Source organism: Zootoca vivipara, chromosome 7, assembly GCF_965207765.1.
Source record: "Zootoca vivipara chromosome 7, rZooViv2.hap1.1, whole genome shotgun sequence".
Taxonomy (NCBI): Eukaryota; Metazoa; Chordata; class Lepidosauria; order Squamata; family Lacertidae; genus Zootoca; species Zootoca vivipara.
The window spans coordinates 78,110,670-78,125,074 of record NC_142590.1 but is presented as its reverse complement, the minus strand read 5'-3'; the positions used below and the strand labels follow the sequence as shown (position 1 = coordinate 78,125,074).

At 42.5% G+C, this 14,405-nt stretch overlaps 1 protein-coding gene across 21 annotated transcripts in view; it reads right to left on the bottom strand.

The window, feature by feature from the left end:
- BCAS4 (breast carcinoma amplified sequence 4) overlaps window positions 1-11,270 on the bottom strand; it is a 59,188-nt gene extending 47,918 nt beyond the window's left edge. For all 21 annotated transcript variants that reach the window (XR_015951166.1, XR_015951165.1, XM_088674644.1 and 18 more), the window contains exon 1: window positions 4,445-11,270. Coding sequence is in view for 19 of the 21 variants with exons in the window: in XM_088674644.1 (XP_088530770.1) it covers window positions 4,445-4,882 (438 nt within the window). In the remaining 2 variants the exon portion in view is untranslated. The remainder of the gene's footprint in view (window positions 1-4,444) is intronic.
- Window positions 11,271-14,405: the final 3,135 nt, after the last annotated feature.

Genomic DNA, 14,405 nt, shown 5'->3' with positions numbered 1-14,405 from the left:
AGGCCCTCGGCGCTGGAACTCAGTGTCCGGGCAGAACGATGGGGGTGGAGACGTTCCTTCAGGTATACTGGACCGAGGCCGTAAACCAATGAACAGGCTTGCTACTCTCACAAACTGGAACCACACCCATTTTAAATTATTCTGCCATCAATGCAAAGGGGCAAAAAGATCTTACAAGTACTCAAACGTGCAAGTAATGTGAATATGTGGCCTTAGGTTCTCACCTGTCATTTAGTCCCATAAACAAAAACTCATCTCAAATGGAAGAGAACCAGGAAACAACAGCAGCAGCAGGTTGCATTAATGTTTAGCTTGTGCCAGCAGCTTGTTTGCAATAATATAATATAATATAATATAATATAATAATACCAGCACTATCATACCATTGCTAAAGCCTATACAGGTACTTACAACATTATTTCACCAGTTCCTGACATTAAAATAGAGCAAATATACTTTTGCAAGCATGATGTTCAACTACATGATATGTCAGTTACTTCTAGTGTTTATAGATTCTATGAAAAAGAACACTAGAATGTATGTATGGGAAATATAACCATGATTAAACCACAGCAAAATGAATACTGAAATGAAGGTCCATAGCTCAGTGGTAGAGCCCCTGCACTGCAAGCGGAAGGTCACTGCTTCAATTCCGGCATCTCCAGGTAGGACAGGAAAAGACTCCTGCCTAAAATCCTAGAGAGCTGCTGCCAGTCAGTGTAGACAATACTGAACTAAACAAACAAACAGTCGGACTCAGTATGAGGCAGCTTCCTAGATTCCTAATGCGAATTCTTAGCGTTTTACCCATAGTAATGTCTAAGTCAAAAGCAAGGAGTATTTGACGTTTCTTTCAGCTTCCATTTTAGGAAAAAGTTTATTGAAAAGCTGGAGCCTTGGTATTTTTAGATTAAAATCCAAGGAGTATAATCTACATCAAATCCATTGCAGGAAACCTATAGCTTCACACCTGGAGAATCTTGAGATCCAATCATATAATGAGATTGCTTCCTATGGAAACATGCCGAGTTACATATTTCAATACTTTTACCATAGGGATTTTGTGTATCTTTCCTGCCTGAGAGTTGGATTTTAAAAATAACACTATTAAATCATTAAGGAGACTCTGCATATATAATAATTTAACATCCTTGGCATCGTTCTGTACATTGCCTTGAGCAGTATTAGACATGTGACTTACACATACAGTCGTACCTCGGAAGTCGAACACAATCTGTTCCAGAAGTCCATTCGACTCCCAAAACGTTTGGAAACTAAAGCGCTGCTTCTGATTGGCTGCAGGAATCTCCTGCAGCCAACTGGAAGCCACGGAAGCCCCGTCAGACGTTCAGCTTCCAAAAATAGTTAGCAAACCGAACACTCACTTCCAGGTTTGCGGCATTCGGGAGCCCAAACTTTTGATAACTACGGTAAGCTGTTCGAAAACCAAGGTACAACTGTATATTAAACAACATTTCAGGGGGAAGGACGGAAATTGTACACAATTCAAAAATTAGTAACTGTGCACAGTTCTATGCCAAGTGACACATTTCAGTCATGTAAGAACCAAAACTGTAGCACAAAGGGCTTTAGCATCTTCTATACGTGGCACCACATGAACCCTGCAATTCCCCCCACTGGAGGCGTCAAAGGCACATTTGTATCACATTCAATTCAGATAGAACCAAGGTGCATTTAGACTTCTTCTTTTTTAAACCAAGATAGATCTGTACACTCTGTAGTTAGCAGCTGTAGTAGTACTGGAATTATATGGATTCACTTGGTCACTTCAGAGTAAAAAAAGCAGGGTCTAAAAGGCACAAATAAACCAACACAGCTTCAGCTGTACAATTTACATTACTCTTAGCACTGCAGCCACCATGGAATGAGGGGGGGGGGAAAGAATGAGGGGGGGGGGAAGCAGCCTTCATCCTATTCTCTCCCTGGGCCAGTCTGGGCACATTCAACAATCCTGCTGCAAATCACAAAAACAGGAAAGAGATGCTGAGCCTGTAGCTCATTCATTCATCTTTCTCCTAGTGACTCTGAAGGTTTGTATTCGTCAAAGTACATTAAGCACACAAAACATTTTCAAACATCTGTCTGTGGTTACTTAACGTGAATCTGCTAAAATATGCATTAAAAATAACTATTAGGTGACAAATTAAAATATCTATTCTACAGCAATATGAAAGACAAATGAGCACACACAAAAACACAATAAACCACCAATCTTTTGCAACCTTCAAAGCTAATGGATTTCTCTCCCCCCCTTTTTTTGCTGTATTCTTTTTATTCTTATTCTTATTCCTTATGTGTGGTTTAATAGATCTGAGGTGGCTAAGCTACAGCAAATCAGGCATCCCCAAACTTCAGCCCTCCAGATGTTTTGGACTACAATTCCCATCATCCCTGACCACTGGTCCTGTTAGCTAGGGATCATGAGAGTTGTAGGCCAAAACATCTGGAGGGCCACAGTTTGGGGATGCCTGCTCTAAATAAATAAAACCTTTTTTTATAGGGCAACCATACACATGCTGACACAGAAGTTTGGGTGTATACAGCAACATACTTTGCATGCAGACAGGTCCAAATTTCCATTCCTGGCATCTTATACATCTTATACTGTACTCTGTATAAGGCAGCTTCTTGTATTATTTCTAGATAAACGGGCACAGCGCTGTAACCATAGGATATAAAATTAATTTTTATAACATTAACTGACATCTGCAAGCAGATGTGTCTGTGCGTACAGAATTCTTTAGCTTTCCTATACTTCAACAAACACTGAAGGGAAGGTGGCTAACTGTTAGCTTTGGTGGTGTTCATAGCTTTGTAAAAAAGAAAAGAAAATGTGATTATGTTTTACTAAGTACCGTAGTTTGTTTTTTACTGCATTGAGGTTTTCTTTGAATTTCAGCCACCCAGACAGCCCAGCTTGGTAGAGGAGGTAGGTGGGACAGAAATCTTAAATAATAAAGTAGTTTGATTTTTAAAAAGATAAAGGCTGCTTTCACCAATCACACATGCTCCCAGTTTATTTATCTGCTCTTCTAAGAATAGCGGTGTCAAATAAGTTTGTGTATAGCAGAACTTCTTTGCCTGATATGCTAACTATGCATTCATCAATTATTTTCCAGGTTGCATCTATGTATTAAGACAGACCATCAGAAAGCTAACTAGTTCAAGTTAATTATTTTGGATCCACACAGAATTGCTTTTACAGAATTAAGACTGCCTTTCTGGACAGCTGCTATAAGAATCTGCCTTTGGAACAGGGTTTGTTAGTGGGTTTAAGACAGTTATAAAAATGTTGTTGGCTACATTCCTTTATATAAAGATTCACATTTAAAAAATCAGGAAAAGTTGTCCCATCAAGTGGGAGTTGAGTGTAATTATTAATTTATTTAATAACATCTTATATACCACTTGATTGTTGTAGAAGAAACCTCAAAGCAGCTTACAAAAAAGATACTGATCACCTAAAATATTACAACCCTAATTAAAAGCATACAGAAAGTTAATACCAGAATAGAATACATTAAAACGAATTAAAACTCATACAAACTTTCTAAATATCTGCATAGGCTTGTCTAAATTAGAATGTCTTCAGCAGGCGCAAAAAAAGAATACCACTGCGGGACAAGGGAAATAATGCTACCTTGCATATTTTCTCTATTTGCACTGGCTACCAGGAAAATAAGACCCAAATTTGTGCCTCAACTCTGAATGGATCCTCACCCCCACCCCACCCTCGGCTTCCCTTTGTTATGGCTTCGCTTAGAATTATAGAATTGCAGAAGGGTAGAGCTGAAAGGTACCCAAGGGTCATCTAGTCCAACCCCCTGCAATGCAGGAATCTCAGCTAAGCATCCCTGACAGAGGCTATCCAACCTCTGCTTAAAAACCTCCAAGGAACGAGAGGCCACCGCCTCTAGTGGGAGTCCATCCCAAATGGCTCTTACTGTTAGTTTAGTATTCTATTGTGTGTTTGTATCTAAATATGTGTGTGTGTGTGTATACTGTATATGTAGATATATTTATATGTATGTATGTATGTATGTATGTATGTATGTATGTATACACACACACACGATGGAATACTAAACTAAGTCTGGCATCTACCTATATATAGGCGTGTGCGTGTGAACGTATACACACACACACATCTACCTATATATAGGCGTGTGCGTGTGAACGTATACACATACACACACACACACCAGACACGCGTTCAAAGCTGCTCCCAATACGCCTCACACTTCCGCCAAAGAGACAAACGAATCCAACCCCCAACCCAAAAAAAAATTTTGGCGGGAACCCCGCCCCCGCCGCCACGCCCACCTGTCCTTCCCACCACCGTAGCTAAGCAACGCTTTCCCCCTCTCCCCCCCCGCCGCGGGCGACCCCTCGAGCCGCGGCCCTTAACCGCCCACGCACGCACCTCCTGGCGCCCCTCTCGCCCCGCCTCAGGGGCCAGGTAGAGGGCGAACTGCCGAGCCTCGCGCTCCTCTTCTTCCGCCTCCTCCTTCTCCGCCCTCATCTGGGGCTCCCCGTGACCGCCGCCCTCCTCCGCCTCCACCTCAGCTGAGGGCTGCAAGGTAGTCGACGAGACAGGGCCTTCCCCCCGCTCCGAGGCCGCCGCGGCGCTCATGGCGGCCGTCGCTGCCGACAGTCGACTGGGCCCGGAGGCCGCGGGTAACGGCTTCTCCAGCGCCGGCTCAGGATCTCGCCGCGGCCAAGCGCCGTCGGTCGGATCCGAAGCGGCTCCCTTTTTCCTGGGGCCGCGGGTCGAGCTCGGGGCTCCACCTAGCGGCGGCGGCGGGGAACTGCTGCTCATCCCGCCCCAAGGGGGAGAGAGGCGAGCGGCGGCGCCTCCCATCGCCCTCGATTTTGCCTCTTCCCCCTCGCATCTGTCTCTCCAGATGCCGTTGGAAGACGGCTCCCATCGGGGCCAGGGTGAAGCAGCCACCTCGGGCGGAGGAATCACAGGCTCGCAGAGTCGGAAGGGGTACCGAGGGTCATCTAGTCCAACCCCCTGCAATGCAAGAATCTTTTGTGCAACGTTGGGCTCGAACCCGCGACCCTGAGATTAAGCTGTGGCAAGGCAGGTCAGCACTTCCTGTTTGGCATCAAGCAGTAATAGCCTAACCCATGCAATAACCAATAGCTCATCATATGTCTTTTTGGAAAGATCAGTTGACAAAATTAGCCCATTGCAGTTGAGCAGAGTCAGAATGCATTGCCTTCCTTCTCTGTATTATTGCACGTATGTCTGGCTGTTGACCAATTACAATGCAATCTTTAAATGCTTGGCTATTCCGGCATAAGCTCTGTCAAGTTTGAAGGGACTTCCAGGGAAGTGTACTTAGGTGGTTTGGTGTTATGTTGTAGAGACTGCCTATTTTGGTGAGAACAAAAATGAACATTTTTTTGAAATAGTTCTAAGTAAAGTAACTGCACACCTGATTATTTGCTCCTTTGCTCATTTAATTGTTGCATTTATTTACTACCTTTCTGCCAAGACACCTTGGGGTCTGTTAAGAATTTAAAATACTAAAATAAATAATGAAAAACTTTTTTCAGGTGATTGAGGATACTTTCAGGAGTTTATTATGGCATGGGTTTCCTAGGCCATGTTACGTTTCCTGCCCCCCCCTTCTGTTTGTTCTAGAGTTTGTTTGTTTGTTTGTTTGTTTGTTTAACTCAACAGCTTGTTGTTGTGTTCCTTTGGTAGCTGCAAGACAGACAAGAACACAGCAGGTGGAGCTTTCCCTTCTCCATTATACAGTGATGGGGAAGCTGTAACTGCTGTATGCTATGTAAGTTAGAAGAATAAGAATGCAGCCTTTACATGCAACCTGATGCTTTGCATGCTTGCTCAGATATTGCCCACGGAGTTCAATGAAACTTACTTCCAAATATTTGGGAACAGGATTGCTACCTAAATGATATGTGTCAGTATTTGAAAGCAGAAGCCTATGTGCATTGAAACAGTAGACACAACCTGAATAACAGGCAAACACAACTGGCCAAATGCAAAAATGTCCCTTTACAGATAGCAGACACTGAAAGTCTTAAGGAGCATGAAGGTATTCCCAGAATTTTTTTTACACACTGCAACATCATCCATGCTTGCCCTAGTCTAGGACCAGCAGCAAGATTCTTTACATAATGGATGTAGGTGGAGACTTGTTCATAGAACAGTCATAATTTACACTGGCCCGTAACCAAAAGAAATTGCACACAGTTGAAGCAATAGACATTAAGACTTAGCCCCACTCAAATCAAATCAAATCAAATCCGTTTATTGTGAGGACCATGCCTGTACACAAATATCAACACAACAATAATTAAAAATATTAAAATCCATTTCATAATATCCCAACAAGACCTTCATCCCACAAAACACGAAGAGAAGGAAAACAAGCAACGAGTTAAACAGACGATGAAGGGGTCTTTACATTGTCATCTATAAATCTTTCCCTGGCTTTCATGGCCTTCATCACAAAAACCGCTACCGCATGGGTAATACGTGGGTTTGCATCAACCAACAAAAATTTTACTCTGTCTTCAGGATTGATTATGGAGTTGGGTATAATTTGCAGCATTGCGTCTCTAAAGCCCGAATAAATGGGGCAATAGAGGAGGTAATGTATAAGATCCTCTTTAATTTTCATAAGGCAAGGGCATAGACGATGTTCTACTGGGGTTTTTGTGAATCTACCGGTCAAATATGCAGTTGGCAATGTTTGAAACCGCACCATAGTAAAAGCTCTCCGAAGGGTGGGATCAGTGATCTCCACCAAGTAGTTGGCACAGATTTTGACTGCTTTTACTCGGGGAAACCAGTAGCAAAACCCAGAGTTTTTTATCTTCGTGGTGTCCAAAAAGGCGTCTTTTTCAAATATCCATTCCCGAACTTTATCAGGGCTCCACAGTTTGAGAGTATTAAACTCAGGTAGATTGTATCTGGATAGAATATCTAATAGGTTTTGACGCCAAGTAGTATTATGTTGTAAAGATACAAAGGCTTGTTTGGCCGATAAGGTGTTCGAGGCATCTGCGAGGTTGGTGAAAAAACGCAGAAATCTTAAGTGGGCCCTGGCAGACACAGAAGGTAATCCTACTTCCACTCTTAGGAAAGCTGCCGGAGTACTCTGAGGGAGGCCTAGAATTCTTCTGAGATAAAAATTTTGGAAGATTTCAAGCCGTTCTAGCAGCTTCTGGTTCCATCCCCAGAGTTCTACCCCATATAACATCTGGGGAATCACTTTACCAACAAAAGCTTTTAGTGCCGGGATCACCAGTTGCCCTCCCCTTGAATAAAAAAAGCTGAGCAGAGCACCGATTGTCCTACGTGTTAGAAGGGTCGCGGCCTTGAAGTGGGCAAGCCAGCTAGATGTAGCTTGGAAGGTGATACCAAGATATTTAAAAAGAGGACACTGTTCAATTATGCGTTCATCTAAAGACCATCTAAATGTGTGGCGAGCTCTAGTAAACACCACAATTTTTGTTTTGTCATAGTTTATCTTTAGAGAGTTTTGGGAACAATAAGCTGCGAGCCCCTCCAGCATGCTGTGTAGACCCCTTCGAGTAAGTGCCATGACAGCCATGTCATCAGCATATAGCAATATATTCAGGTGTTTGCCTTCCAGGGCAGGAGCTGATGACTTGTACTTCGCCATATGCTGAACAACATCATTTATATAAAAGTTAAAGAGGAATGGCGCTAACAAACAACCCTGTTTAACCCCTTTCCCCAGTGGCAGTGGGTCAGTATAGTTGCCTGACATCCCAGTTCTGATTTTAACTGTGGTATCTGTATGTAACTCTCTAAGTATTTTGAGAAGTCGTCTATCAATATCTGTTTGATATAGTTTTTGCCATAATTTGTCCCTACAAATTGAGTCAAAAGCAGATGTAAGGTCTACAAAAGCCACAAAAAGTTTGCTCTTATGTACCTTTGTATACTTATCTATCATTGTCTGTAGTACCAAACAATGACCTGTTGTGCTATGGCCCTTTCTGAACCCTGCCTGTTCCGGATTAAACAAGTTAGAGTGGTCAGCCCAGTCAACCAGTTTATTTAGCAGGTAACGAGTATAAAGTTTATACGCGATGTCCAGGAGACTTATGGGGCGGTAGTTTGAAGGGTCTTGGGGGTCTCCCTTCTTATAGATGGGGGCTACGAGACTCAGTTTCCAGTTTGGTGGGATTCTGCATGTATCATTTATTACCGTAAAAAGTTGGGCCAAAATAGCGGCCCACCACTGGGCATTTAGTTTAAACACCTCCGGGGGAATCATATCCTCACCGGGAGCTTTGCCATTTTTGAGTGTTTTAATTAGCTGTAAACATTCTAATTCGGTAATTTTATAAATTTTATAAATTTATTGCTGAAACATTCAAATAGTGAATATTATGTATATTAATTTTTAGCAAAATAAATAAATACAGTACTAAAAAAAATATTGAGATGTGCCTCTAGATTTGTGTCTGCCGGCTTTATATATATATTAGGCACAATTTTGTAGCCTTTAGTGGAACCTGAGATTATTACTTCCACCTTTTGTTCCTTTTTTTTGTACTAGATATGCCCTAACCTAATTAAATCCGTTTAACATTGTTTCACCTTCAATTATTACAGGCTGAAGATTTTCACAGTGCACAGCAACATCATTTTCTCTGTCTGTTGTTGTGTTCTACTTTTCATCCTACCTGATGAAGAATGTTGATCAACTGTAATTTTTGCCCACCTCTTTGTAACATTTTTGTTGGATCTATTAAAGGTATAAAAGTAACCTACTGTTACATTTTGGATTCCGCCCTCCACTCCAAATGGACCAACATGGCAGCCTGCCATAATATACGGTACCTTTAGGTTGTTGCACCTTTCCTGGAATGTGAATTCATTTTCTGAAAGGGCAATTTCTTTCTCAATTCTTTGACTGATGCTTGAAAGCAAAGATTACTGACAATGTTCACTCATGTCAGTAACATGCTCACCATCTGCAAGAGGAGGAAGATCTGGCTGTTTCCTTATAGCTTGGTCTAACAAATTACTGGGTATTAAGAAATAATTGGGCATCACAAGGGAGACATCTTATGATAAGATTTAAACTGCTTTACTTCAAAGTGATTACATTCTCAGGACTTAACCAAGTTGGCACCTTACTTTGCAGAACCTCTTCAAAATGAGGGGATACACAGTAACTTTCTCATAATCTATTTCCAAAAGTTTTACATTGGCAACATATTTTCACTGGCAGACAAGATTTGTTTTTAAAAAGAGCCATCATATATGGGGGGGGGGGGTTAAAAAAGAGAGAGAATCAAGGCTTAAATTTCTAATAAGCCCCTTACTTAAGTCACTGGAGGCTAAAATTTCTTAATTATCAGAACAGTTGAACAATGGAACCAATTACCTGGGGGAGGGTGTCTCCCATGCTGGGGGTCTTCAATCTTTGTATCCGATTTACTAAGATTTTCCAACTCCAAAGACTACCCATGGTGGATACATGTAAACCTCAGCCCCTCCTTATTTCTCCTGGGGAGTTAGGGGAGGAAAAACAGTAACCCATAAGGAAGGAAAGAGAATCTTGTTTCTCTCCCACATTAAATGAAATATTCATTTCATATTTCCACTAGTATCGGTATAAGTATAAGACTACTTTTTAACCCAGGAAAATCTCAAAAGTCGGGGGTCGTCTTATACGCCGGGTCGTATTTCTTATATGGCGAGTATATCCCAAACTCCATATTTTAACTGGAAAAGTTGGGGTTCGTCTTATACGCCCAGTTGTCTTATATGACGGAATATACAATATGTTGATACAGTGGTTCCCAACAGGTGGTCTGCGGACCCCCAGGGGTCCGCGAGCTATGCCAGAGGGGTCCGCAAGATGCTATTAGAATAAAAAATATATTAAATAGATTTCGTATGATAACAGATTTTTTGTTTTGGCTGCTTCCTGCATGAGCAGAGTCTAGTGCAAAACTAGAATTAGATAGAGGCAGTAGTTCTGCTGTATGCCATTAGGTGGCGCTTTACAAACACTACTGTTTTGCAAAGAGGCAGCGCATGCATTCTACTAACGCTCACCTCCCCAAGATGCTTTGCGCGCGTCGGCTTCATTTGTGCGCTACTGCGCAGGTACCCTGTCTTCTCCATTCCCCTCCCTCCTCCCTGGCGCGCGCTGCCTCTTTGCAAGACAGTAGTGTTTGTAAACAAAGCGTTTTTCGCGGAAGCTACAGTTCGCGTAGTTAAAAATGGACCGTTTGTTAAAAAGTGGTTCGTTAAAACAACAAAGGCCTAAAGATGAAGAGGAAAATAATGCATTTGATGTTCAAGCAAGTAAGTCAGTGACTCTCGAACCGATATTGTCAGTGTCCATTGAACCTAAAGACTCTTAATTTGGCTCTCACTTTTTAATTTTAGGATTAGGAATTAATGGGGGTCCTTGTCACAATAGCGGCTCGATGAGGGGTCCTCGAGAAAATTTTGTTGGGAACCCCTTTGTTGATATTTCTCTCGTTTCTCAGCAATGCCATTCTGGCGGCAATGGAATCACCCACCAACTGAGTTTGCTATTAAGAGGAGTAATATTGTGGTAAATATCAAAAATCTAGTGAATACTTCACTGGCATTTTTAGTAATCCTTAAGATGTTAGGTGGCTAATGGAAAATGTATTTAAAAAATTCACACATATACACAATTTACTGGTACTGGTAATTTTGAAACTAAGTTGGAGTTCCTCAGTAAGTCATGAAATTCCCCCTCATTTTCACCCATTTATTGGTGAAGGCAACTCAAATTTCAGGGGCACCCTGTGAGACACCAAAATCTGCTCCAACAACTTGATACCAAGGCTGAAGAGCACCAGCCTAAAGGACTTGAAATACCGTAAATCTGTTCCTGGGCAGATGAGCATTGGTATACCTATTGAAACAACATATTGGGCATTTTCTTGTGGATATGCAATGCCAGCCATCTTTTGTGTGTCACTGCCGAAACAGATCTACCCTCACTGTACTGTATTGAACTATCCCTCCATTTCCTGATTCTCTGGAGCTACACATGTAACTTGATCCCCTACCATCTGTACTCATCAAGCTAGACTTTGCACCCATGTCTTCAGGCAATCTCTCTCTTTACCACCAGATGGCAACATTTCGGTGGCTACTATTGATGACAATACCAACAACAATCACATTCAGCAGCCATACAAATTGAACCAATTAATACTTTTATAAGTAGTATGGAGGCATGGCCAAAAAAAAAAAAGTATGCAGGACCATCAAACTGGCATGTCTGCAATTAAGCATGCCAGTTTGATGATCCAAGAGTATTAAAAGAACTGGCAGAGGTGATTTCAGAATCACACTTCACACTGGCAATAATCTTTGAAAATTCCTGGAGAACAGGCGAAGTTCCAGCAGATTGGAGGAGGGCAAATGTTGTCCCTATTTTCAAAAGGGAAAAGAGAGGACCCAAACAATTACCGCCCAGTCAGCCTGACATCAATACCAGGAAAGGTTCTAGAGCAGATCATTAAGCAAACGGTCTGTGAGCACCTGGAAAGAAATGCTGTGATCACTAAAAGTCAGCATGGGTTTCTGAAAAATAAGTCATGTCCGACTAATCTGATCTCATTTTTTGACAGAATTACAAGCCTGGTAGATAAAGGGAACACTGTGGATGTAGCCTATCTTGATTTCAGCAAGGCCTTTGACAAGGTGCCCCATGATATTCTTGTAAAGAAGCTGGTAAAATGCGGGCTAGACAATGCTACCATTCAGTGGATTTGTAACTGGCTTACTGACTGAACCCAAAGGGTGCTCATCAATGGCTCCTCTTCATCCTGGAGAGTAGTGACTAGTGGGGTGCCACAGGGTTCTGTCTTGGGCCCAGTCTTATTCAACATCTTTATCAATGACTTGGATGATGGGCTTGAGGGCATCCTGAGCACGTTTGTAGAGGGAGGGGTGGCTAATACCCCAGAGGACAGGATCACACTTCAAAATGACCTTAACATATTAGACAATTGGGCCAAAGCAAACAAGATGAATTTTAACAAGGAGAAATGTAAAGTACTACACTTGGGCAAAAAAAATACGAAAGGCACAGATACAGGATGGGAGACACCTGGCTTGAGAGCAGTACATGTGAAAAGGATCTAGGAGTCTTGGTAGACCACAAACTTGACATGAGTCAACAGTGTGATGTGATGCAGCAGCTAAAAAAGCCAATGCAATTCTGGGCTGCATCAATAGGAGTATAGCATCTAGATCAAGGGAAGTAATAGTACTACTGTACAGTCGTACCTCGGGTTACGACCACCTCGGTTTGCGAACAGTTCGGGTTACGAACTGCGCAAACCCGGAAGTGTTTTCGCCGCGCGATTTGCGCATGCGCAAAGCGCGAAAATCGCGCTTTGCGCATGCGCAAAATGGCGGCGCCCATAGCGCTCGGTTTGCGAACTATTCGGGTTACGAACTGCGATCCGGAACGGATCGCGTTCGTAACCCGAGGTATTACTGTATTCTGCTCTGGTCAGACCTCACCTGGAGTACTGTGTCCAGTTCTGGGCACTACAGTTCAAGAAGGATACTGACAAGCTGGAACATGTCCAGAAGAGGGCAACCAAAACGGTCAAAGGCCTGGAAACGATGCCTTATGAGGAACGGCTTAGGGAGCTGGGTATGTTTAGCCTGGAGAAGAGAAGGTTAAGGGGTGATATTATAGCCATGTTCAAATATATAAAAGGATGTCATATGGAGGAGGAAGAAAGGCTGTTTTCTGCTGCTCTTGAGAAGCAGACACGGAGCAATGGATTCAAACTTCAAGAAAGAAGATTCCACCTAAACATTAGGAAGAACTTCCTGACAGTAAGAGCTGTTCGGCAGTGGAATTTGCTACCAAGGAGTGTGGTGGAGTCTCCTTCTTTGGAGGTCTTTAAGCAGAGGCTTGACAGGCATATGTCAAGAATGCTTTGATGGTGTTTCCTGCTCGGCAGGGGGTTGGACTGGATGGCCCTTGTGGTCTCTTCCAACTCTATGATTCTATTATTCTAAACGGCTGGGTTTCCCTGTACTGTACTAAGCACAAGTACATAGGAATCCATAGGAAGTTGTCTTCTTATACTAAGGCAGACCACTGATTGGTGCATTTTGCTCGGCACTGCCCACTCTCTGCACATACTGGCAGTGGCTTTCCAAGGTTGCAGACAGGACTCTTCCCCCCCCCCCCCAAGCCCTACCTGGAGATGTCAGAGATTTAATCAGGGACCTACCACTGAGCTACATCTGCTTCCCTAAAGGATCCTCTCTTAATCACCACTTCCACTTTAATGCTGGAAAATAAGACCTTTTGAGACAACCAATGAGTTGGAGGCAACCAATGGAAGAAGTGACACACTGAGTAGCAGAATTCACATTAAGGTTAGCCCTGTTAAATGACTTGCATACCCCCCCTACCCTGCTCTGCAACTAGGATAATGAGAATCAAGCAAATTATGTAGTATTGCATAATTTACACAGGTTGCTTTCATTGTCTCAGTATTTGGCTTTATATTATGCACAATTCTGTTTTAATTCTGTGCTGGGTGGGGACATTGCTGGCCTCAGTTATGGTTGGATGGCTAGTATTCTGAATGAGATTTCACAGTTTGTTGACTTCAAGCAGCTTTCAAGGTTTGTTTGGGTGCAAACATGAAATACGGCAAATGCAAAATACCGTGGGGGCACATTCTGTCTAACTAGCTCCAATCACAACTCTTCCTTGCAATTTTATTCGCATCTTTCATAAATAATGTGTTCCCAGACATTAATCCTTCCTGCAGGCCATGGCAAGTTTGCCAACCTAATTGGCATTACAATTTAAATGACAACTGAATGTGGGAGTTACTCCACCCTGGCTAATTTATTTTTCTCTAGGGAACAGAATGAGCTGCTTGTTAAAGCAGAAGATGGGACACCTGGTTGCCTTGTAACCTTGTTTTGCTTGCCAATTGGCCCAAAATAGATGACTTAGGGTGTTTTCACACTTTAGCTGTTAGAGCCCAGTGCCATAATGTCAGCGTAAGGTGTTCATGTTTGCAGTCCTGCCCAGAGTTAAGTGAGATTTAAATATAAGCCATATTGGGCTAAATTGCAACCCATCAGAGGCAAGAGAGAGAACAATATACACTGCCTTGAACTTCTTGGTGGAAAGGGGAATAGAAATGTAAGAAATAAATGCTTCCACTTTTCCTCTTCCTGTTTTACACAATGCAATATTGACTAGATTATAACAGGAAACAACCATTTAAGCGTCTCTGCTTAGACTTGGTTGATATCTCTTTTCACCTACCGTTGTTGTTGTTTAGTCGTTTAGTCGTGTCCGACTCTTCGTGACCCCATG